Raw genomic sequence first — 24,745 nt, forward strand, 5'->3', positions numbered from 1 at the left:
AGAGTGAAGAGAATAAGTCTGTGTAAGATGGGTAAAGAGTAGAGGGGAAGACCTGAAGCTGTCTGCCAAATGTTTCTTTCAGTCACGCTGTGAAGTGAAACTACACTTTCTTTTAAGGTTAAATTGGTCATGGGTAAGGCTGAGTATTAGATCTTAATACCTTTTAAACACTTCCAATGTGTAGAATCAAGTATGAAATGCTGTTCAATATCAAATGCTTCGTCAGATTCTTTTAGACTAGAGTCTTTTATGCAGCCGGTTCCTGTAGAGATACTTGTGCTAAGACAATTTTAAACGCTGATGAAGGGAGGTCTGTCATATGACTACTGTATGTCATAGAAGTGTCATTGTTTCTGGACAGAAAGTCAAGCAGTGCTCTGGCACTGATATTTAACTTTTTCAAAGGGTACAGAAAAACGAAATGAGTACTTCCTTTACTGTCAGAGCCTCCCTGAGAAAGTTCAATGCCCTCCATCAAAACTACCAACTAAAGCACACAAACATTATGCATCCACCACTTTAATGAGCCACTGAACTTTCAATATATGTACAGTGGGACAAGACGTGCAGTGGAAGCACATGACAAGAGGGTTTGGGGCTTTCAAGGCCAAAAGACACTTTCTCATCCTCCAAAGGCATTTATTCGGCATTTAATACGTCATCCTGCTGTTTAAAGTAAATGCCACAGCTTCGGAGATATGAAGCATGTTCAGAAGGCTGCTGATACACAATATAAAAAGAGGGGTTATGGACGTTAGCTTCAGTTGCAGATAAGGTTTTCATCAAAGATAAGGTGAGCTAGGTTTTGGGGGTGACTCTGTTTCAAGGACAATCGTTTGTTTCAACATGCATAAAGTTAGGTGTGATGAAAATGCAGCAGAAAATAACTCAGACATAAAGTTTCAGGTAAACCAACATACAGTTGTTGAGGAACAGGAGCACAGCGAAGCCCAGTGTAGATGTGGCCAGTAGGATCAGACAGATGTTGCAGGGGATCATAAAGTAGCGCACCACCAGGGACACCTTGTGCTGGTACCTGCGATCCCGCTCTGGTGGCGGCGGTGAGGGATAGTGACACCCACTCATGCTCCACTCCAAAGACCCCCTCCCCTCCAGGGTGGAAGAGATGATGGGGCGAGGAGGGCGACGAGGGGTGCCCAAAGATCCGTTGGAAAAAATGATGGCGGCGGTATAAGGCCAGAGGATGAAGATGAAGAAAAAAAGTAAAAAGCAAAAAAGATGCGTAATGGTCTGTGTTTCAGCTGTGGTTCCAGCTGTGCACCGTGGCAAGGACCTGGCGACTGTTTCTGTCACAGAATCGCAGCAGTAAGCTTTCAACAGTTTTTAAGTAACACATTTTTAGAGATAATAACATCCATTTGGGGAAAGAGGACAGATGGGGGGGGACTGGGACACTGAACTCCTACAGCCCCCCACCTGTCCAGACAACCTCCATTCTGCTGTGTCCGCTGGGAAGCGACAAAATAATGGGCTTTCAATATGTCAGTATGTGTGTGTTGTGAAATTGTTTATACTACCAGTCCAAACGTGTGTGTGGATTTAAGTGAGTGGTGATAATGTGTTTGTATATGTGTGTTAGCATGTGTGTGAGAAGCACCTAAGGCAGAAATTTGTGCAGTAGGATGTGGATGTTTCATATATCGCACCAGGTAGCCACACAGAAAACTTCCACAGGAGACTGACAGTAAATCCAGAAAAGGAATCCTCTCTTTTCTTCCCAGTGACCTGACTGGTAATTAGACGGATGTGAAGGGATGCTGGCGCACTCCCCCTTTTTCTTTGTCAAAAGCCTTTACAAACCAAGCCAAGGTCTGGTGCTCACCAACAACATGTGTCACAAATATTTCCCTAAGAGGTTACAGCAAAGCAGCTTGTTTAGTTCCTTGCATTTGTCTCCAGTTGGGGCAACGATGGTTAGCTGCTCTCCTGGGCAATGATTTGCCTGGCGATCCTCGAACTTAACACAACTGCTTCTTTGTACTGGACTGGCTCCGTTGGATTACGGTCAGGGGCTTCTGTCAGGGTGAAGAGATATACGACCACGGCATGAAAGATCCGTCCAAACCTGACACCGTCACCAGAGCAACTTGTAACTACTGTAGCGTGATTAGCTGGATGGCTGGAAAGCAGCTGGCTGCTTCTTGCTAAACCATATGCTTCCCGGAGTCACAGAGACTGTGTGTTTTTCGTCCCCTCTACTCCAGTGTGTGGGCCACTGCCCGTCAGTTCAATAACCTTTATTCCTGGCCAGTCTCATGGAGGGGCTAAGCAATTGTGTCCTACCCCACTGGTACGCTGGAGCTGAAAGCAGGTCAGAAGTGGTGGAGAGGGGGAAAAAGTTGGAGAGGAGAACAATCGTGATCGCTACTCGACCTGTCAGTGAAGAGCCGCCTTCTCCTCGAAGCAGCTGACAACAAGCCGCAGAAAACAGACACTATGAATAAATAAACTCCTAAATCGAACAGGAGAAAAAAATCTTTATCTGATCAGAAATCAACCTAGAAGCTTGAGACAGATTTGTTGGGATTTCCTCTCTCGTGTCAGCACCCTCACAGACAATCCCTACAAAATAATGAGTGGAAAAGGTTTTCATTGCATCCTGATCCTCGTAAGACTTGGTTGATTTTGGCTCTTCTATTTAAACATTTTAGAAAAAAAAAAACTTCTTCAGTCTTTTCATTTTTTGTTTGTCTGTCATCTCTCTTTGATGAGCTTCCTCAACCATCCAGTCCCATTTTCACTGGGTTGCTATAGTCCAGAGATGCTTCCAGTGTCCTGGCCACAAGGATTTATCCTGTCGCTTTTGTTCTGTGAGGACCCAACATTCACCGACAGCCAAAACAACAAATTAGGTTCAGCGTATTCATTGTGCACTTAATCCCCAAGCAGCAGGTACTGGTCCCAGCGTTAGCGTACTCCGTCAGCCAGCTAAAGCGGAGAAGAGTGAGTCAGTGAGAGAAGTCAGCAGACAGACATGGTAATACAGCGAGAGGGGAGGGAAGATGAGTGTTGCAAAAGAGAAAAGCAGCTCCTGACACTTCGGTTCACCTTTTTTTTTTTTTTTTTAAAAAAGTCTTTTTACAGAGAAATCAGCAGCAGCGTTTTCCAAACACTCTCCTCCTGAGCGCTCCTCGCTCAGCCCTCAGTCAGCGGAACGGATGAGAGCATAATGAGAGAGCAAGAGAGACAGTGCACTAGGGAGAGGGAGAGAGAGAGAGAGAGAGAAGTGGGGGGAGTGGATGAGAGGCCGTCGTTAACAAAGGCAGAGGGGAGGAGCGGTTGGAGTTGTGTGAGAGAACAGGAAAAAAAAGAAAATGAGGAAGAATAAAGGCGTTGGGGAACAGTCCTTAAAGTCCTGTCAGAGTGGGGAGGGGGCAGAAAAACAAAAGAGGAGCACAGTCTTGGGAGATGTCAACCAACTCCTCCATTTGTTTATAGTCTAATCAAAAGAAAGTCTCTTCCACAAAAGCTGGAGAATTTCTACAAAGATTTAATGAGGCAAGCTGAGAGAAACCAGGACAGCAGAGGGGAGAGCAAAATTTAAGTACATTAAAGTCAATCATGTATTGAGTCTCTCCAAACAGCCTAATCTACTTGTTTTTGACCAACATGGAGAAATCACCCTGAGAATCTCACATGCATTCCCTACCTACTAATATTCAATTAATTAACAATCCCATTTGGACCTGATTTTCTGACTCACTCTCATGACAACTAGGAATAGCTTTCTTCCCCCCCAATTTAAATAATATGGCAAAATGAATATATTCAGCAGATCTGGCAAATGATCTGAGGCAAAAACACTTGCATCTGTTTTACACCAGAGAATTTTTTGCCCTTTTTAAAAGCAATCCTTGTCTAATGTAATAATGAGGTCAGAACAGAGGGGTGGTTATTCTGTGTGTTAGCAGGACCCTGCGTCAATATCTGCTTTGAACAAACTCAACGGCAGCAGGCGGCAGATGCAAGGCGGTATCTGGCATCAATTATTTATGTTTTTTTTTCACTCTATCTGTGTCTCCATCTCCATCTCCGCTGTTCACTCCCCCCACTCTGCACTTTACACAAGGGTGCGCACATGCATACACAGTGATGGTGATGCATACAGTGGCTGCATCCACAGAGGAATTGTATGTATGCACACACAACTGCCTTCTCTGTCCAACAGAAACTAGCACATACACACAGCAGAGCGGCTCCTTCTGTCTTTAAGTCTACACACACACACACACACACACACACACACACACACGCACTCACACGCACTAACAGGTAGGTGCTCTTCCCCCCAAAGTCATTTATCTATTGGACAGAGTGTTCTGTTCATTCCCAGGCCTAAGCTGAGCTTTGCGGGGGAAACTCTAATACAAGAGAAGCTGGGTTTTCAGACTGCCTGCTGAGGGTCAATAGTTCATCCTCCCCCTCTGCACCATCAGCAACACTACCCACCCACAGGTGCCTCCCCCGTCTTTCCAGACAGGATACCCCAGACAGAGTACAGCAGCTCTCACATTGCATAACAAAACTGATTGATGACTGACTGAAAAGAAAAAGAAAACAGCTGCTGTCTACTTGTTGCCTCCCTTTTGTCTGCCTGTTCAACTTTGCCACTGTATCATCGGGCTCATTGTCTCAGCCAGTGTAGCAAAAGGCTAAAACAATTATGATACACAGAAATGCATGACACTATGACATTACAAGTAGTTACTATACATGACATGCTAATTTGTCCCAGCAGAGGGTGCTGTGGAGTCAGCACACAACAGCCACAACCCAAATAAAATCTTCCGTCGACATCAAAGCTCAGCTGCTTTGATCCATTTTTAATGCCACAAGTATCACACAAGGTTAACATCTCTCTGTCTGAAGGCTTTGAAATGGCAATTTCCATTAAGAGGCCGAAGGAGCTGTTCTCTTGTTTAATGGTCTGGCAGAACTAAAAGGTGGTATGTGTGTGCCTATGCATATTAGGGTGTTATTCTTTATGTAGAAGGTTAGAAATTTGTCAAGTTCTATAACTGATTGGCAATTATGCTTCAATTATGATGTGTGTGTGTGTGTGTGTCTGTGCGGCACACGTCCCAGTCTTCTGCCTGGCCAGCGATGATTAATTCATTCATCTAAGAGAAAACAGTTGTTGCCTTTGCTGATAGAGAATTTCTTCACTAAATGTAAAAAAGAGACTGTTACCACTAAGACTTAGTTTGAAAAGAATCAGCCAGCATCAAAGAACGGCACAATTTGCTCTCTTTTTGCATCATCTCTATATATTACACATACAAACTACATTCTAGCTGCACTACCACAAGGTCAAAGGCCAGATTACATAGGAAAATATTTTTGGAACTTCACAATGGTAAATGGTTTCCAGTCAGGACTGTGTCATTTTTTATAAGCACGGCATCATCTGTGTCACTGTCACTGAGCCAGATGTGAACGTGTGTGTGCTGTTTTATTTAACTAGTTAAATGTACCAGTTCTCCAAAGATTTCAGCTGACATTCAGCTGTTTAATTGCGGTGCTGATCCAGACTGAGTATCTTCTCACAGATGGTAAAGGTGACTAAGCACCTAAGGGATAAATTTCTTGTGGTTCAAAAGTGATAAAATTAACACAGAACTAAGTCTTCCAACCTGTTGTGATGACACTACTGGCTGAGTTTTATGATTTAGTTTTACACCTTTAGGATCTAGATCATGAAATAAGTATGGCTCCTTCAGCTGAATGTGGTATCTGTTTGGGAAATAACTGTGTAAAGATCTATCTCTAAATGTGACAACAAGAGCTTTGTACATTAGGGTGTGTAAAAAAATCTCCGCTGATGAATGCACCAACACCCCATTAGAGTGGGATTCTGTCCATTTTTCAAAGCAGGAGCTATCAAAAGCGAAGCTGTAGCTTTCACTAATGGCATTAGAGATCATCCTTCCCTGCTGTCCATTGTAAATGAGGGTTTTAATGATGTTGATGAAAAGAATAAAGTCTGTTCAAATTTAGAACGGATTTTGTAATTCGCTGCACTAAAGCCTGTCTGCTGGCTCAGTCAACTATTCATGTGTGCCTCATTTCTACGATAATTTACTGTATTACTTGACAGTTTGTGTTATATTTTGTTGTGCTCTATGATAATGTGTGTGTGTGTCTAGATAATGAGATGTTTGCTGCAATGAAAGTTATTTTCAGCCAATGGCATCTCGAAGCTCGATCAGGAGCTGCTGATTGTTATTTTCTAGTCTGTATTTTTATGGCCCTGTTGCCCCAAATAACAACAGTGAAGTGACACTTACAAATATATCTAATTCACCAGTGAGTTATGAATTCAAGGCCACACATTCAGCATTCAGAGACATTAGGTCGACATTGTATGGCCATGTTGAATTCTTCATGTGCATCGAGCCGTGCAGAGGGGCTGATGGAGGGCGGCCCACAGTCCTCACCCAGTGGACTATGGCAGTGAGATGCTACCAGATGGGCTAAATTTTATTGCTACGGTATTAACTCCAGTCATAGTAAGTCCGACTTCCTTTCACCATCCAACAGATTCCCAGAATTCCCAGCAATCAAACCTCCAAATGGAGCCGGTGCCGATCCAGCAACAACAAGACTGGGGCCTCTCACAGCTGTGCATGGCTAACAACATTAACCTCTGCTGAGCAGGGACTCAAGAACAGTGGGAGTTACCAAGACAGATGATGATGAGGGACAAAAACAAGACACCTCTCTGATGAATGTTATGACAACCAAAAGTCAACAAACCTATGAAAAAAAAATAGTGTTGTGTTCTGATTATGTTTAATGTGTTTTACAGTCTACAAGGAAGAATTACAGACAGAAAGTACAGATGGGAGACAAGTTAAAAGAAAAACAACCATTAAATGTGTTAGTCAGGTGATGGGCCACCACAGCTGCAACACACCGATGGCTGTCAGTCTATGAAACTACTGAGGAGATGAGCAGAAAAGATATTCCCTCATTTGGTGTTTTTTGCTCCAGTGGCCTATGTTTCACAAAATTTCCTTTCCTTTAATTTGCTATTATGAGGTTAGTAATAATTAACAGGAGGCCTGAAACAGTAATGGGATCGGGCTCCTATCCAGGCACTACAGAGTTAGACTCAAAAAGGTTCTCATATAAATTCCACTAGAACTGGCTATGAAAATGAAAGTCAGCAGTAAAATATTTCCCTTTTTCATCATCAGGTCAGAACCAACATGCAAAAATCTCTGCACAGCCTGAAATGTGCTAAGACATTATTTAAGGACTGCTCCAGCACATTGTTAGACAATACATTTATGCTGTGTCAGTCAAAACTCTCATTCACAACAACACTTTTCCTGATTCTGTGGATGGTACTATTGTTCAGCACTGATGTGAGTGCGAGAGTTCCAACACTGGGTGGGCTCCACACACTGTGACTCACAGTTTAACACATTGTCCAATATTTGTTGTCAGCTTGGGTACACTATGATGCCAAAAGCAGCGAAATGCAGCTCAGAGCTGAACATGAATGTTCCATGAATCACAGCATTCGGGTCATCTCAAATCTGGCATCAGCTGTAAGCCTGAGATGCGCATGTTGACTTTGTTTAGGCTACTAACCAGTGATGTTTAGACATCCACGCAGGAGTCTCCAGTTAAAATGATGCACCTGTTTAAGCTAAACATTTCTGGCCACATTATCCTCTTTCTCCCGTTTCACCCCATGCTGCCATGACCTGCTTTTGCAGTTTAGTCTGAGCCAACTGATCCAGGACCTATCCATCGCTGGACATTCTGCTCCATCTCATTCAGTGAAAGTGATACTCCTTTCCTCTGGACCCATCTGAAGATAAAAGATGCTTGCATTAGGCTGAGGGCTGATGTTCTCAGGCCTGCTGACCACTGACCATCCTCTTTCCTTTTTCATAGTCTACCCAATGATAAAGAACTCATTCAGTAACTCATTATTAGCTCTGATTTTCTAGCAAGCCACTTCTGTACATCATCACTTACAACAATAATGAATGCAGGATGTAATATCCTCCCTGCTTCACTGCCTTGCCCTGTTTATTTAGGTCCTCAGCACTAACATTTTTCTCTTAATAGCTGTTTTGGAAATTATTCCAGTGGACGGGCACAAGCAGGGGAATAATGAAATGGCTAAAAATGTAGAAGTGAGAGAAGGAAAAGGTGGGAAAAGGAGAGAGAGCAAAATCTGGGCTCTTGGCTGCTGCAGGCAGAGCTAGTGGAGAGTGACACTTCTCCATGTGGCTAGCATATGGAGCCAATTGTGGCAGTAGCATTGGAAGGCTTGGAGCAGGGAATCATAGGAGGAGTGGCTGGGTCTGGCAGTCTTTACACAGGAAAAGACCATGGAGCTAAGGGATGATACAGATGTCAGTCTCTGGCCAAGTCAGCCATCTGTCATCGGGAACTAGCCAAGTGACACTGGTCCTGCTGTGCAGAGAAAAGTGGTAAGACATTTATGATGACCCATCATTATAAGTTGGGAACTGTCCTTTTAACATGGCCAATTCACAGCAGTAGCTTACTTTGCACTGGTTTGGACAGAGAACAGACAGCCACAGGTAGGACTGGGTATAAATGTAACGGCACTTTAGAGTACTGTCCAGAAATGTCAGATATAGAAAGTTGACATGACTTGGTCAGACTTCTTTTGCCTGACAAAGGAAAATATAGACAATATTTTAATCAGGCAATTGATCTAACCATGAGCATTTGAGGAGTATGGCCAACTGTATGGTGGTAAAATGTTTAAAACAAAACAAAAAACTACTATTGCCTGTACTTTTATGTTGGTATCAGTACTGAATCTAGGATATTGGCACTAATCAGCCAGAAGAAACAGGAAGTAGTGAGTAATGTTATTATTACCATTGAATAACTTAACACAAATGTCAAAGATACAGGGGAGAGACAGTTTTAAAGCTAACAATAATAAAGTCCATGGGAATATGCTGCTCCCCACTGATGGGAAATGACAGCCCGGCCAGCCAGACTAACTCTTTTCCTATTCTATGCAAAGAATTCATCTGGAATCTTTTTGTTTGAGATCGAAGTCCAGGGGGCGGGCCAATGGATGCAGAATAAACCAATCAGAGAAACAAATGATAAGACGCGAGCAAAGCGACAGTGAGACCAGTATCAACAACCAAACCTAGTGTTAATCCAACATGGCATGAGATTGTCATGGCTCTTGTTCTGGCTTCCTGATAGTGGGACTTTTGTTTGGTGCCCAGTTCCTGTGTCCCCTGTAGTTAGCTCTGGGTAATGGGGTTCACCTGTGTCTACTTTGTTCCCTGGCTTTTCTCCTGGATTCCCTGCCATACAATTTCCTTCTTCCCTTTTGGTGTTCAATACATACACACACACACACATTTCTGTATATATACAAAACCTAACAGCGATAGAGTAGAGATGCTAGTAAATGAATGTTGTGGTTTCCACGGTGTTATCACCAGTTTTGTGCATATTTTGAGGATTAAACTACAAAAACCTGTTGTAGAAAGATTTGCAGACTTGGGACTGGCAATGAGCAATGTTACGAAGAAGACACGCATAAAGCCCGCCCCATTGCAGATAAAAAGCTGCGATTGGCCCGGCTCATTTGAAGCTGGAGAAAAAGACTCCCTAAGGCAGGAGGTCCAGACCCACATTCTTTCGCTAAGTAAAGAGTGAGTCTGGCCGGCCTGGCTAAGGAAATGATGCCAGGACAGAAAGTAAAAAATGTTTAACATTTCTTGCAAATAAAAGCTTTTAGTTGTTTAATGAGCACTGTCTGAACCATGTGAACTAATTTGATCTAGAAATGTTCTATTTTAGATTCAGACTTAGATTCTACAGTACAGTACAGTACAGTACAGTACAGCAAATCCCATGTGCTCTACCTCAATAATCCTGATTTATTTGAATACATAATTACTGTTGGCTTTACTTCTGTTTCACTACAGCATGATGGATCAATATACAGTGTGGTGCTGTGAAATACATAAGACTGTACACAAGCTGAATTACCTGCTGGCATTAAAGCTGACAGTGACAAGCTATTATACACTGGGGCTGTTTCATTTGCATTTACAGTAATGAATGTGCTCTTTCCACTTCTTCTCTTCCTTTTCTCTTTTCTCTTAGCCTGTCACTGGATGCTGGCTACACGTCGAGCTGGATCTTCTCACACAGAGAGCAGAAAGAGAATATTAATTGACGAGCAGTACCCCCTTGTTGAGACGCAGCCTGTAAATTAAATGGCTATAAATTATTTATATGCCTAATCAAATGGCATGTAGTGAAGATAGTCTCTCAAACGACAGCTTTCTGCGCCATTCCTTTTTTCGTCCTAGTAAATAATTCTAGTCTCTTTTAACAGGAGGACAGTCGGACGACGCTCTGTGCTGAAACCAGAAGCCTAATAAAAATATGGTGCCGTGGTGACGAAATAGCTGTTTTCAGGCTGCAGTCATGGTCAGGAAAATGAATGACCTGCTTAGCACCAGGTATTAAAATGTACCCTGTGTCTGCAATGTTTCATTCTGTTAGACTGAAAACAGATAAAGTTCAGTTGTAAATGCACACAAGGCACACTGACTATTAGCAACCAGGTGCCAATGAAATGACACTGATCCACAAAGAATACATGCAGGGCTTATATAACAGGTAACATAAAACATTTACACATGGATCCAAACTAGAAGCTGCAGAGTGTAAGTACGTGTGGGTGTATACCAGCAAAGTATTTAAATAAGTGTTCAGTGGCAAGTCAGTTATACAAAAACAACCTGATTATGTTTAAGGAAAGATTGTGATTTAGGTATAGTTCCTTATTGTCATATATATAAGTTTAGGGAAGAATCATGATCATACAATAAAAAAATAATACTGGCAGTCCTGTTAAAATCTTTAGGTTTTGTTGACCTATCCGTTTACACCAACCTCACTCCAGCTGCTACACAGTTATAATTGGCTGTTAACACATTATTTTGGGGCACTTGCTGAACCTACTGCTATTGGGGTCAATGCATTGGACTGAACAAGGAATTTTAATATGTTGGGCTTTATGTATTTTCACACATTTTATAGACTAAATGATGTTCACCTTTAAGCCACTCCCTTCAGGCAGGAGATGCAGATTACCAAGATGCAGGACGAACAGACTGAAAAACTCTTTCATCCCAGCAGTCACTGGCCTTTTAAACAACTATAGAAATAATTGTTTTAAATTCTGAGGTTTGCTTTTTTTTTTTTTTTTACAAAAATAAAACCTTACATTTACACTTTATGTATTATATTTTCCTATTTTTTAGGAGCTTGTCTTCTTTCTCTTAACCTTGTATTGTTTTGTATGTCTTCTGTCCATTGATGCCTTGTACTCATTTGCTGCGAATGGATGTTACTACCGGCTGTAGTTTAAATTGCCCCTCGGAGATCTAATAAAACATTGATTGACTGATTGAATATAAAAGCCTATCTAGAAATAGGCTTAGCTATGTGCCTCTTTGGCACCTAGTTGTTTGAAACAATGTTTAAGGCAAAATGTGGCTTCTTTTGTTACATGTAAAAGAAAATATGATAGAACCCCAATTTGTTATAAAACATTGTTACCAGCATTTTGCTGGTACAAGAATAAAAATTGCACTCTCCTGCTCTTGGTTGTTGTGCACTGTTGTCCTGAGCACAGGGTTCAGCAGGCTCAGCACTGTTATAGGTGGTTTGCAGTTAGAAGGAAACCATAGGCAGGAACGAGTGCCATTACTGGCTGGAGTGAGCAGACAAGAACTATCATCCGACTCCTCAGCCAGCTGACAGACAACAATAAACCCTCGCATAACCTTCAGACCAGCTGTCTGTCAACAACAAGGCTTTAACTGCTTCCCTCCCACACACACAACAATACTCTTAAACACAAGCATTTATACATAATAGTGCACCGGAGAACTATATAGATACAGATATAGAGACAGACACATCTTCCATCAAATACAACACTGTGCTACAGCGTTAGAATAAATGGGAGCACTAAAATCTGCAAACAAAAAAGAAACTAGATGGTTCACTGGCTGTTTTCTAGTTCATTCTTCAAAAAAAGATGAAGACTAGTTAAAAGCCCGAGCAAGTTTAATAGGCTTACTGATGTTTCATGTTCTCCTTTTTAACTGTTCCCAGCTAAGTAACTTGCCTCACATGCCGACAGTGATTAGCTGGAAAACCCGGATTAAAAATCCTGCTTTGATTAATATCCTGCCTGTTAGGCTGTCGCTAAGCAAGACTCCTGCAGCTTCTGCCTGCTGCCCTGTGACTGACCCTGATCTCTAACCTCCATCTTTAAGACAAGAGAAAAGAGAATTTCTCCACAGGGATCGATAAAGTATCATTTTTTTCTGATGCTGGGTCACAGCTGAAAAACCTCAATCTTCCCTGGTAACTGGCCTCAATTTTAGCATCTAACTAGTGTCGACAAAGGTGGCAGTGCAGTGCACCTTTAAGGAGCAAAGTACTTTTTTAAAAACATGACATGAATTCAAGGGCTGTCTGGGGCCTTTCTGTGTGGAGTTTGCATGTTCTCCCCATGCCTGTGTGAGTTTCCTCCAGGTACTCCATCTTTCTCAACAGTCCATGCAGAGCGGATTAATTGGTGACTTGCCTGTAGGTGTGAGTGTTAATGGTTGTCCATTTCTAAGTATTTGCCCTGTGATGGACGGGCGACCTGGTATTCTTCTTCTTAACCAGTGTCAGCTGGGAACAGCTACAGTCCCCCCAGGGCCTAAGTACTGTGGCTTTTGAATGGATAACCATAAATTCAAGATTTTGTAAGAGAAGTTGTCTCGTGTTGGTTCAGGCTGTGGGGTCTAAGCTCTAGAGATGTCCTGATCCAATCTGTGAGAACGATTTCAGGGCGATCAAGGCATATTTTAAATGATCGAATTGGATCGGATTGGACACGTGGCCATGCTGATCTTTTGTTTTTACATCAGCTGTGAACCAAAATGTGAAAGGACGTGATTAAACGTCTACGGTGTGGACATCCTTTTTGCTGGAAAATGCAATTTGTAAAGTTGCAATGAGGCTGTTTCATGCATTGGTAGTTGTACAGCAAAATACTACACTACAAACTTCATTTGCATCTTAAAAAAAAAAAAAAAAACACAAAACGGAATACAGCGAGTATGCTCAGGCAAAGGCTGTCGCTGCACCAAAACAACAACAAACACAGGCTGATGCGTTTAAAGGAAGAGAGAAGTTAAGGTTAAAAAGATTACAAAGAGGGTAGCTGAGTTTATCGCACTTGATAACAGGCCCATTGCTGTAATGGAGAACACATGTTTTTGCTGTCTGTAAAACATGTCTGTGCCTTTACCACAGACATGTTTTACAGATGCTTTATGGTGAGTACAGTAATTAAAGATATCTTTGAATTTTCTAAATGTGAAAAGATTCCGTTCGAGTTAACATTGCATCCTCACACCCCAGAAGGTCCATCGTTTGAACACTTCTGTGAGAACTTGAATGTTTACCCTGTGTACTCTGTTTAGGGTTTTCCATTGCTTTTCATCCAAAGCAGACTGGGATAGTTCCCATACCCCTTTAAATGTTAATATAGAGAAATGGTGGATGGAGGAATGAATCTTGCAGTAGAAAGCCATTCCAGGGTTACTAAGTAATAAAAATCAATTTTTATAGGACAGGTGAAACACAAGGGCAACTACGCATGTCTATGGAGCCCTGACAAATCCTGTGTATTGACTTCTTCTTGTCCTTTTCTCATGGCCTTCCCTCTTCATCTTCATCAGGTTGTGCGCAACACCTAAGACTCAATCACAGCAGGAGCAGTGAGTCCTGTTGTGGCAACTTGTCTGTCATCCAGAAGTGGTGGGGGAGGAATCAGGGGGATGAGGAAAGAGGGCAGCGGACCTGGTTTTTACGAGTAAACGCATGATAGTGATGATCTTGGCATGTCGCCGAGGCAACAAGCAGTTTCATCCATTATTCATTTGGGTAACAAACTGATAAACGAGGTAAATGAAGAGGAACAACAGCAGTGAAAATCATGCCAATGAACCGAAAGAGACGTTTAGAAGCAGGCAGCAACCAGAGCCGCATATTAATCTGTGAGGTAAACAAGAAGGTCTGGACTCGGGGTCAAAGCAGCTCTCACCCTTGAGAAGATGGCTGATGAGAAGATGAGGACAAGGATCTCATTCTTGAGCAACTTAGCAGCTTCAGAAAAATAGAATTATTTTCCCAAAAAATAAATAAATAAATATTTGGTTCAGTCACACTGGCAAAGACATACAGGTGTTGCAGGGAGGATACGAATCTCTGCATAATCAACTCATGTATAGTGGCTCATTCTCACACTGTCAATCACCCGCCTACTAAGTGCACCCAGAACCCTCCACACCAGAGCCGTCACCACTGTTCACCATCAGAAAACAAACCCTGAACCCTTTTGCAGCAAGTTAATGTCAAAAACAGCTGAATCAGACAAGAAGTCCAGATACAGAGAGCATACATGGTATCCCAGGAATCATACGTCAGGCCAAATTCATGCAACACGATCTGTGCAAGACAGCAGGGGGATGAATTATTGCCCTGTTGCTATAGTAACATCTTCTATGCACGAAACACCATGTCGTGGTTTGAAAATTGGTGATATGTGAGATTTCATTTTGAAAACCATTCCAGTGACAGGGGGAGGGAATGAGGTACAGAAGAAAACAATTGACAAGGAAAGAGAAAGAAAAGAGACTCAGTGAGACAGAAGTGAGAAGAAGCAGGAGAGAATCAAGGCAAGCCTTAGCTCGCAGCAATTTGCAGCAGTGTTTTAGACAATTTGGGTCACTTCTGTCACTGTATTTCTATAAGCGGACAGAAACACCTCATCTGCCATTCATTTCATTTCCATTCCAACACCTGCAAGCCATTTGCATTCTGTCAGTTTTACCTCTCCTTTTCATTTCTCCACATGCCACTACATTTCCTGAATGATGATATACTGGCAATTTCTCCACTGGCATAGCATGGACCAGGATGCAACAGTACCTGCATCCAAAACAGGGTGAAAACAGCAAGCTTTTTTTTCAATAGCGTCTTTCTTTCTCCTCCTCCATCCCTCCACCCATTTACTCTGAGTCCCAGTCCTTCTCTCATGTTTCCATCGACAACACCACCACAACCCCCACAGCTCTTGATCAAATCCAGATCTTTGCCATCTGACCCCTACGAGCACACGCAGTGCTTGGTGACTCCCCAGGGACTCGAGGCCGGATCCTGTGTCTCGCCTCTCCACAGCGGCAAATGAACCAGGTGCTCAATAGCTCGCCTGATTGGCTGTCATGAAATCTATGCCATCATTTCTAATAGTGGAGCACCAGACAGGCTACAGCACTTTCTTATATGAGCATTACTGGCACATTATACCACAACAGGCAGAGAGCTGTGCAGATCCACACAGGTTTCATCAAGTTAAATTTAAATTCTTTTCATATCCAGTTAGAAGAAAATATACGGCTGCTTTTGCCACTAGGAATGAATTTGAAAATGAAAACTGTTAAAGGCAGAATAGGTCTGCTTGTCTGGACTGATCCCTCAAGTGAAACACAACACAAGAAAAACATCCCAAACATCTCAGAAAGAGAATTTTGTACATGAAGAAATTCAAATGCTGTGAATTGAGATGTTCACAATACATCTATATTCATGGGCTTTTTAAGCAGCACTATCCAATAATTATTGGATTATTTATTTTGTAGCCCCAAAATGTCAGAAAGATTCAATCGCTTCAGAACTTTGAGGATTAGCAACATATATGCAAACATTTTTACTGAGCAGTCCAGTGTCTGAAGCTTTATGTCAAAAGGTACAATGGGAATAAGAGAAAAAAATATGCATCTAACGCTAGTGACTCCTGCTTTTTTAAAATGGAGCAATTTCCTGCTCCTCTTTGAGATTTCACTGCAGTACAAGTGTCGTTTTTTATTCTCCATTTTGAAGATTGCAGTCATTTCTGGAGTGCCAACAGTGATGTCCTTTTTCTTAGATTGTCTGTGTTGATGACACTCTTTTCTTTGTATGTTCAGCCTTGGTGGCTATTACTGCTAATGCTAACCACACAGTACATCTATTCTTACCATCAAAACCAGAAGTATCAATCCATCCTGTGCATCTGAAAATTCCTTCCCAGAATACTCTACCAAGCACAAGAATTTTGAAAATAAAAAAGCCTTTGGTCAAATCATTGCTGTGTTAAGTAGAGCAGAAAAATATGTGTATTAAAATGTTTTATTAAATTTCAACAGGCTGCAACTGACTATTACTTTCATTAATAATATGTGGATTACTATTTTCAATAATCACTCATTCACTCTGTGAAATACTACCAATAAGAAAAGATGGTCTGACCAGTAATCCCCAAACCAGAAACATTCAATTTACAACAGTATAAATTCTGTTTTACATCTAGGGAACAGTTAAATAAGGAAATAAAACTCTCTTCATATGTTTGTACAGCACATATGAAGCTAGAGTCAGACTGCTGTGTTTACACATGTTAATTAGTGAAGTTCAAAGGTGCAAAAAGGCAAATCTGGCCTTTGTACAGAGCCAAGTTACCTGTGTCGCTCTGTTCTGGTCTTTGTGCTGCTGGCTGCAGCTTTTTACAAACCATAAAGATGTGACAGTATGTTACAGTAGATTTCCCCAAATTTCAAACTATTCCTGCAAGATAAAAGCAACCAGCCAATGATCTGACAAAATAATCCTAAATTAACTTGCTTTTTTTGGCAACCACATCTCGCAGCTTACATCAGATGGAGACGTCATCTTTTGATCCTCAGAATTTAAATGGACCACGTACGAATGCGAGATTCAACTGATTATCAAAATGACTGCCTCTTCATTTTTTTCTGACAGCTACTCTATCAAGCAGCCAATCATTTCTACTTTGTCACACTTTGATTCGGGTAAATTGTGCTTGTGTGGAAGCACAACTTTCTGATTCCCGCTGATTAGACAGGTGTAGTTTTTGCTAAGAATTGTGCCTTAAGCAGCTTTAATATGTTTTCAACATGTCCGTGCACCTGTGATGTACATATGTATGTGTGTGTGTGCTGGTGGAGCAGTTATAGCAGACCTGTGATTGAGAATCTAGGGAAATCCCCCTAAGTGGAGAGATGGGGAGAGGGAGAGAGATTTCATCAGAGCCATTAATGCATGATAAATGATTCGCTGGTGAGTTGCCCTGAGGGAGGTGGGGGGTTTCTTGTATCAGGATCCCAAGGCACCCACGTTCTGTTAATGCAATCTGCTTCATTACAAGCTGTAGGTATAGCCACACACACACACACACACACACACACACACACACACACACACACACACACACACACACACACACACACACACACACACACACACACACACACACACACACACACACACACCATTGAACTCTAACTGCATGAATGCACACTTTCTGTCCTTTTCTCAAGCGCACACACATGCCCCAGCACACACAAGTTGAATGCAACTATCCACACTTTATATCACAGACATGGACACACCATCAAAATCAAACTTCTACACACTCACAACACACACTCACACACACTCAAACACACACACTCTGCAGGCAATCACTTCTCAGGGGAAAGAAGCTGGAGCCAGGGCCGAGCTCAGAGTAGGAGGAGGCAAATTAGTGCAGAGTTGAAAGAGCAGAGTGGCAGACGGAGAGAGAGGGAGAGATTGCAGGGAGGTTAGAGCAGGCCAGGCTGATGGAATAGACTGACTGCTTCAACGGGGGAAGAGTAAGTGTGAGTTTTGAAGACAGCAAAGGGGATGAGAGGTGTGAAAGTAGAATAAGAGAGAGAGATACTAAAAAGATTCAGGTGCAGTAAGTAAAAAAAGGGCATTAGATGTTAAGAGCTTGAAAAGGGCAAATGAACAGAGAGAGATGAAAACACGGGGGAGCTGGAATGACAGCAAGGAGTTGAAAGGGTGAGAGTAAGGGAGAGACAGTGAGAGGGTAATGGCTGGTGGGAGAGGTGTGAGCATCTTCTGCCAAGATAGAGAGAAAACCAGTGAGGGAAAAGAGGGAGAAAAATTGAGCAGTGTAACCCTAAAGACCTTGCTGTCTGCAGAGGAGAGTGGTGGGTGTAGGTTGATTTGTGCATGTGTGTACCGACATCGTTGTATAGTGCATGCTGCACTGGCAGGTTTGCGAGTTTGTGTCAGGTTCCTGGTCTTCTCTGTGTTTGAAATTGGGAGGGAGGGATCTCTGGTGCGATAGCCCCCAGGGGAGCTCCTCATGCTGGGGTAAGACCGCCTGTCTGTCTGGCCTGCTGTCTCCAACCTCTCGATGAGGCTGCGTAAGTGAAATGCAGTTGGATGAGCTCTGGCTCAGAGTCTGAGTACCACATCACCAGCCAACATACATCCTGAAGTGATATGCGAACATACAGGTGGAAGACCGGGGTCACTGAGTACATGCATGACATACAAGGTAGTTGCCAGCGTTTTACAGCACTAACAGCTCTGGACCATTTTGATGAGGATTTTCCATTATTTTATGGCATTTGCAGGCAAATGATTAAAAGATTATTCAAAACTAAAAACTAACAGAGGCTGGTGCCATGTTACACATTAAAATTCAACTCAAACAAACGTCTCATCATAAGACAGGAAACCAAGTCCCATTATCCAGCCTGAGGCTCGTCTCCCTGGCATTGTTCTGACCTTTTTCAACATTACTTCCTTTTGCTCAAGGCTGTAGCAGTAACAATGATCTGTGGCTTATGTGCCAAGAAAGCACAAGAAACCAATTGTTCATCTTTGCATCTGTGCTCAGGTATGTGCTCAGGTATGCTCACTGTTTGTGAAAATACTCCAAACCAGTTGTCTCTTAAGGGTCATCTTTCCTCTTCTGCATAAAGTAAAATAATGACTGTCTGGGTACTAGCTGTATGACAGACTTATGCTTTTGTGTTCAATGTTGGTTAACATATAAACCAAAAATAAATAATAATCCAAAACAATATGTGCCATATTTATTATGTATGTGTGTGGATCTCAATAATACAATGGGATGTACTGAGCTATGTATCTCCAATATAACGGCCTGAAAAGCCCAGATGTCTGACCTTGGCTCAAAGCAGGATTTGGCTTCAAAGCCCAAATAGCTGATGATGCAAGACATAACTTAGAGTAAGCTTGATCATCCCTTTAGCAGAGTTTATATTTGCTCAGTCCCATATCCCCAAGTCAATAATGTTGACTCATCGACCACCTCTTCCTCTGTTGTCGATATAACACACTGTAGCCTTTTAGCTTCTCCTTTTGCTCTGTAAAAAAGAAACAAAGCAAATGACCCAAGGACTGATCGAGGCCTGGCAAAAAGATGATCATCATAAAGGCCCATTTGATAGGCTGGGCATTGTACAGCTTCACATGGAGCTTTTCCTTCTAACGCTTATAAAAATCACATCTATCGTTTACCCAGAAGGAAAAGATCTGAAGAGAGATTAACAAGGTGATGATTTGTAGGTGGAAGGAACGAGATGGCTGGCAAGGTAAGGAAAGAGATTTTCTTTGAATGTTCTTGCCCTTTAAAATTGTTCTTTTTCTCTACTGATTCTAGCTTTGCTCTTTCCTCACATCGCTCTTTATCTTATCGATCAGTAAATCAGCTGCCTAATAGACAGGTGCACTACCAACGCTGAGCGAGAAAGCTTGCAATGAGAGATTCACAGAAAAGTCCAGAATATTGAAATGGTCAATTAAAGCAGTGCTGCTTGGAAAACAGGCAGCAAAGGGCAGCCTGAGAGTCACACAGGCCTCTTCAGCACACAAGAAGGGAAAGGATTATTGTCTCCTAGAGACTGAGGGCCACAGAAAATAATTCACCTGGAAATCAATTTCCATCATGTCTATTACAGACCACCGATGGACCGAGAAAGAACGAGAACGAGAGAGACAGACCAAGAGAGACTCTCATTTCCCCTTTTCATCCTAGTTGTATTTTTCTTCCCTCTTTCACTGTCCAAACCATTTCCACAGCAGAGTGCACTGGCCACAAAAAGACATCTGCAGTCGATCATGATAAACAGTGCGCATCTCTCCCATTTGTTTCTCTAAAAACCACCGAGCTGCATGAGTAAAGACTACAGCTGCTGCATCTCCACATTGCATCAGGACATTAGGAGTTAAAACTTGTGAAAATATCACTGGTGAGAAACATTTAAAAGATTCAAAAGTTCCATTTGATGGCAAAAAAGACAGTATAACACAAGAAGTGGACAAAGTTTTCTTTTTGTTCAAAATAAAATTCAGGTCATAAAAAGCATCTCAGCTGCTTAACAAGTGGAGAGGCTGATTGAAGGCAGAGTGTACAAAGAGTATCAAATTTGCCACTTGTCTAAAACCTAAAGAGGTCCTCTTAATTTAACAAGAGCACAGCCCACCATCCCTTATTCTGTATCCAAACCACCAATTTCTCTAGTTTCCCCTGCCTCATTATCAACAAAGAAAACAGAGCTGATGTGCCTGAGTGTGTGTGCATGCGTGGAGAGGGGACGTGTGAGATGGGAGCAGAGGATATGAAACAGAGGGAGGAGAAGTGATAGGAATGAGTGAAGGGGGGGGGGGGCTGTCAGCATTTGTAGGTCAGCGTAAATGTTTAATGCTTTATGCTGATGAGCTGACGCTCGCTCTCTCTCTCTCTCTGGTTCTCGGAAAGATATGCACTCCAAGCTCCATCAATTCCTGCTGCCCTTCACAAAAATATGATTCACACACATTTGCAGGCATAAGCCACCTAATCCTGAACCTATGCTTATATTCTCTCCGACCTCTCGCCAATTAAGCAAGTATGTGACAAAATGGTCAAAAGTGCCAATTAGGCCAATTTACTTCTGCTGCATGTCCCTTTACACACCAGCAACCATTGTTTTCCCAGGATCAGCTTCCACCTTCCAACTGGCCCTTAATGGATTGCCCTGTCTCTCTCTCCTAAGTCCCATTTACCCCAGTGAGAACTCACTGTTGTGAGTTCAAATAACGCATCTGTAATAGACCCCCTGTAACATTCACTCTAAAAGCAGAGATAGTTTCTGCTCTGAGCACAAATAATAATTTAGCCTGGAGTACACATCATAATTGAAGAAGCCTGATAACAATTTGTTGTTATGTGCACTACCTTAAGAAATGGAGAGATGGATTAGTCTTACATGACATGAAGGGAAAACCCAATTCAGTTTGCAAGGTTTAGCAAAGAAACCCCATAATGGCCTGTTTATTTTATCAATTAGGGAGCCATAATCTTTTTTGAAATGAGAAATGGGGCTTGCCACAGGGCACAATCACCTCATAAATAAGGTACGTTGCTAAATAAATCCCCAAACCAATTTATTCAATTTACCACACAATGGATTATAGCTTAATTTCAGTGATAATGGCAGTAGACACTTGAGGAAATTAAAATGGAAAACTTGAAATTTCATGAGTCATTTAAAATGACCCCCAAGGATGGTAGAGAATCAGATGGAGGATTTATTCAAACAACACACAGTTGTCTTTCAGACAAATACTGTTTCGTTTTGAAAATAGAATGAAAGTCAAAGGGCACTGTTTGCCATTTTTGTGTTTGATCAACAATAATTTCAAACACTAGTGCAGTTCAGGATGCATTATTTTCAACATATTGTCATTAAGGATTCAGTGGAAGCCTGGCTGTTAATGGCTTTTAGATGCTGCCTCCCACACCCTACTTGATGGGGCATGCTTTCCATTAAAGTGAAAGTATTTTGAATGCTTACAGTTTGATCATAAAGCCCCATATGTTGCATTGTTATTTCACCAGCTCTGTTGCAAACAAGCCTCCTCGCTGTTACGGCATGGGGAGACAATGCTGCACGAAAGCCAACGTGTCAAAATCAAAATTCATCACTGTCACTGATGGTAATTGGTACTGAAAAAGAGAAGAAAAGCACACTCTGTGCTACTGAAGTAATTAAAATCATCACACATGCAGGCACATACAATGTCTGTTATGGGAGCAGCTTCTTGCTATGATTTCAATGAAGTCATATCTTATTCTTCAGATGTCAAAGAAGACCCATTACATCCCTTGTTAACACAGGACATAGTCTGCACAGAGCACTGAACCATGTTTTGGTGCACATTTAATGGGACATCAAGGCCTCCAGCACTGCTTGGTGTGAAAAACAAGACGAAACTGGGTCCTCTACACTGGGTGTGGCCTGGATTCACACAAAGCCCCCAATGTTGGTCCACGCCTAAGGAGAGAATGAGTGTATGGATGAGTGTATTGGGGGCAGCAGAGTGGATGTAGGGTACGTCAGGGACAGCACCAGGGAGCTGGAAGAGTGACAAGTAAAGCAGATGGATATTTGGGGAAAATGGACAGATATGGGTGATCTCTGTTATTATACAAAAAATACATCGTGAAAGGCATATTTAACTATAAAATATTGATTTAGGCCTTTCCAGTATTGGTCAGGGTCTAAATCACATTTTTCCTATTTCAGATGACAATCTTTACTGACATTTGTATAATATAGCCAAAGATTAAGACTTCAAGCCATTTCTATGTGGAAACACATGTTTACCCCGTAGGCTGAGAGCAATCTTGTGCCCCCCATAACACTTTTAGCCTCCCTATCCAAATCCACAGCTGACACCATTACTTTTAACCCCCCATTTTTCTTCAGTGCAGGCATATGAATACAACATCACAGCCAAACCTCAGGGGCATGCCTGCTAATGGAGACCTCACCCCATTTCCCTCCCATGAGGCTGTCTGTCCTGAAGAGGAAATGGAGGTGATGGGGGGGTGGGCACTTAGGAAGGGAGAAGGGTGTGGGTGTGTGTGTGTGTGTGTGTGTGTGTTGTGATGAGACCGGACAGAGCAAGAATTCTGGGTCAGAGACTTAGCGCTTAATCTGGAGATGAACAGGGTGGAGTGTGGGGAGACTACACACACACGCACACACACACAGATGGGACTCCACCACCTCATTCGAATTTACCCACTTAGCATGCCCCTGAGCACATGCATACACACACAGGCACAAACACACAACCTTATCCCTTCGCTGCAGCCCTCTGCATATACAGTAGGAGCGATCATGGGTGAAAGATAATATTACCATAACCTAGATATTCTAACCCCCCATGACCTGCTGAGTTACAATGGAGGCAGTGCCCTTGGCAACACAATAATCCCAGCAGCACACCACAATGGAGGAGACACTACACTGCTACATGGCCACTAGAATGACAAGAGCTGATGCAACAGCAGCTCAAATGATAAATTAAATATGAATGTGCATGAATCACCTCCCTCCTTTCATAGTTTCCTCCTCATTTTCCTCTTATAATCATTGGCGTGTATATGATATGATATGTGCTTATAATATTTGTGGTTTAAATCCATCTCATGGTCTCATTCCTCATTCCTGTCACTCTCAGCTCTGTTTTGATTTCTAAAGAGCAGATGCACCATAAAAAAACATCATTAAACTAAAATACCTCTGTGACAGCACATTTTGCCAGAGTGGCTGTTTTTCATGTGAAAAGTATGTATTTGAATGATAATGTCCTTGGTCTGTTGTGACCGTATTATGTGAAAACCTGATGAGCATGACCCCAGAGAGGAGGAGGCCAGCATGAGGGCTGCACTCAGGTTTGGACTCTTCAGACCCGTGGACTGTGGAGCAGGTGATCAGCTGGTGGAGCCACAACCCAAAGCTCAGTGTTGGAACAGTTGTGCCCCCTAGTGTATCTAGTTGTCCTAGCTGCTTGACTCTGCAAGTTTAAAGACTGATATGCAACATGTAACCTCAGCACCACAGCAGTTTAAACTGAAGCGAAAATCAGCAAACCCAGGAAAGTGTCACTTCTCTGTTTGATTGTGGCAAAGTAAACCGTGTTAAGTAAAAATCATTGAGCTCAGCTAGAAGACAGGAAATTAAATCGCTGTTTTGCTCAAAACACACATCACCAAGCCTCGAGTCCAACCTGTCCAGTGTAAGGTAACGCAAATACTTCTTCCACACAGAAACCTGTCAGTCGTTCAAGGACTAAAAGTAGAAGTGCTATTTCAGAACGTTCAATAGAGAGGAAAAAAAAAAACGCAGAACAGAAGCAGGCAAAACCATTTGGTAGTGCTACTGACCTCAACACACACACACACACACACACACACACACACACACACACACACACACACACACACACACACACACACACACACACACACACACACGCACACGCACACACACAGTTGTCTGTGCAGTTATAGTTATTTTCAAGTGTTATTTATTGCCGTTTTCCTTTTCTTCAGTACAACAATTACAATTACAACAACAAAGAAACAAACAATAGAAACAACATTTCACTCCAATCCAACCTGTGCAAATCACACTTTGGGTTATTTGACAAGCTGACGCAAACTACCTATGAGCTGCAGCGGCAGCCAACAGCAAGACAAGCACAAACGAATTCCCTTTACATCATCAACTCCATTTTCCTTAGATCTATTTAATTTTCTCTGATTACTGTGCTATAAGTTTTAAAAGGAAAGGTGTCAGTAAACTGCAGGAGCAAACGTTGTTGTGCAATGTGCAGCATGCAGCCATGAGATGGCAGCAGATGCAAAGAGTAGCCCTGTACTATTCAGTCATACTATCAGTGCCAGGAAAAAGAACTACAATCC

The 24,745-nt window shown here is 42.3% G+C and overlaps 1 protein-coding gene across 3 annotated transcripts in view; it reads right to left on the minus strand.

The window, feature by feature from the left end:
• Positions 1–24,745, minus strand: part of agrn (agrin) — a 215,912-nt gene that overhangs the window by 134,917 nt on the left and 56,250 nt on the right. Inside the window, exon 1 of one of the 3 annotated variants that reach the window (XM_026332449.1) lies at positions 921–3,077. The exons of the other annotated variants lie outside the window; for them this stretch is intronic. Coding sequence (XP_026188234.1) covers positions 921–1,086 — 166 coding nt within the window. The 5' untranslated portion in view covers positions 1,087–3,077. Of the gene's footprint in view, positions 1–920; positions 3,078–24,745 lie in introns of those variants that run through there. 3 annotated transcript variants of the gene reach the window in all.

Source organism: Mastacembelus armatus, chromosome 7, assembly GCF_900324485.2.
Source record: "Mastacembelus armatus chromosome 7, fMasArm1.2, whole genome shotgun sequence".
NCBI lineage: Eukaryota > Metazoa > Chordata > Actinopteri > Synbranchiformes > Mastacembelidae > Mastacembelus > Mastacembelus armatus.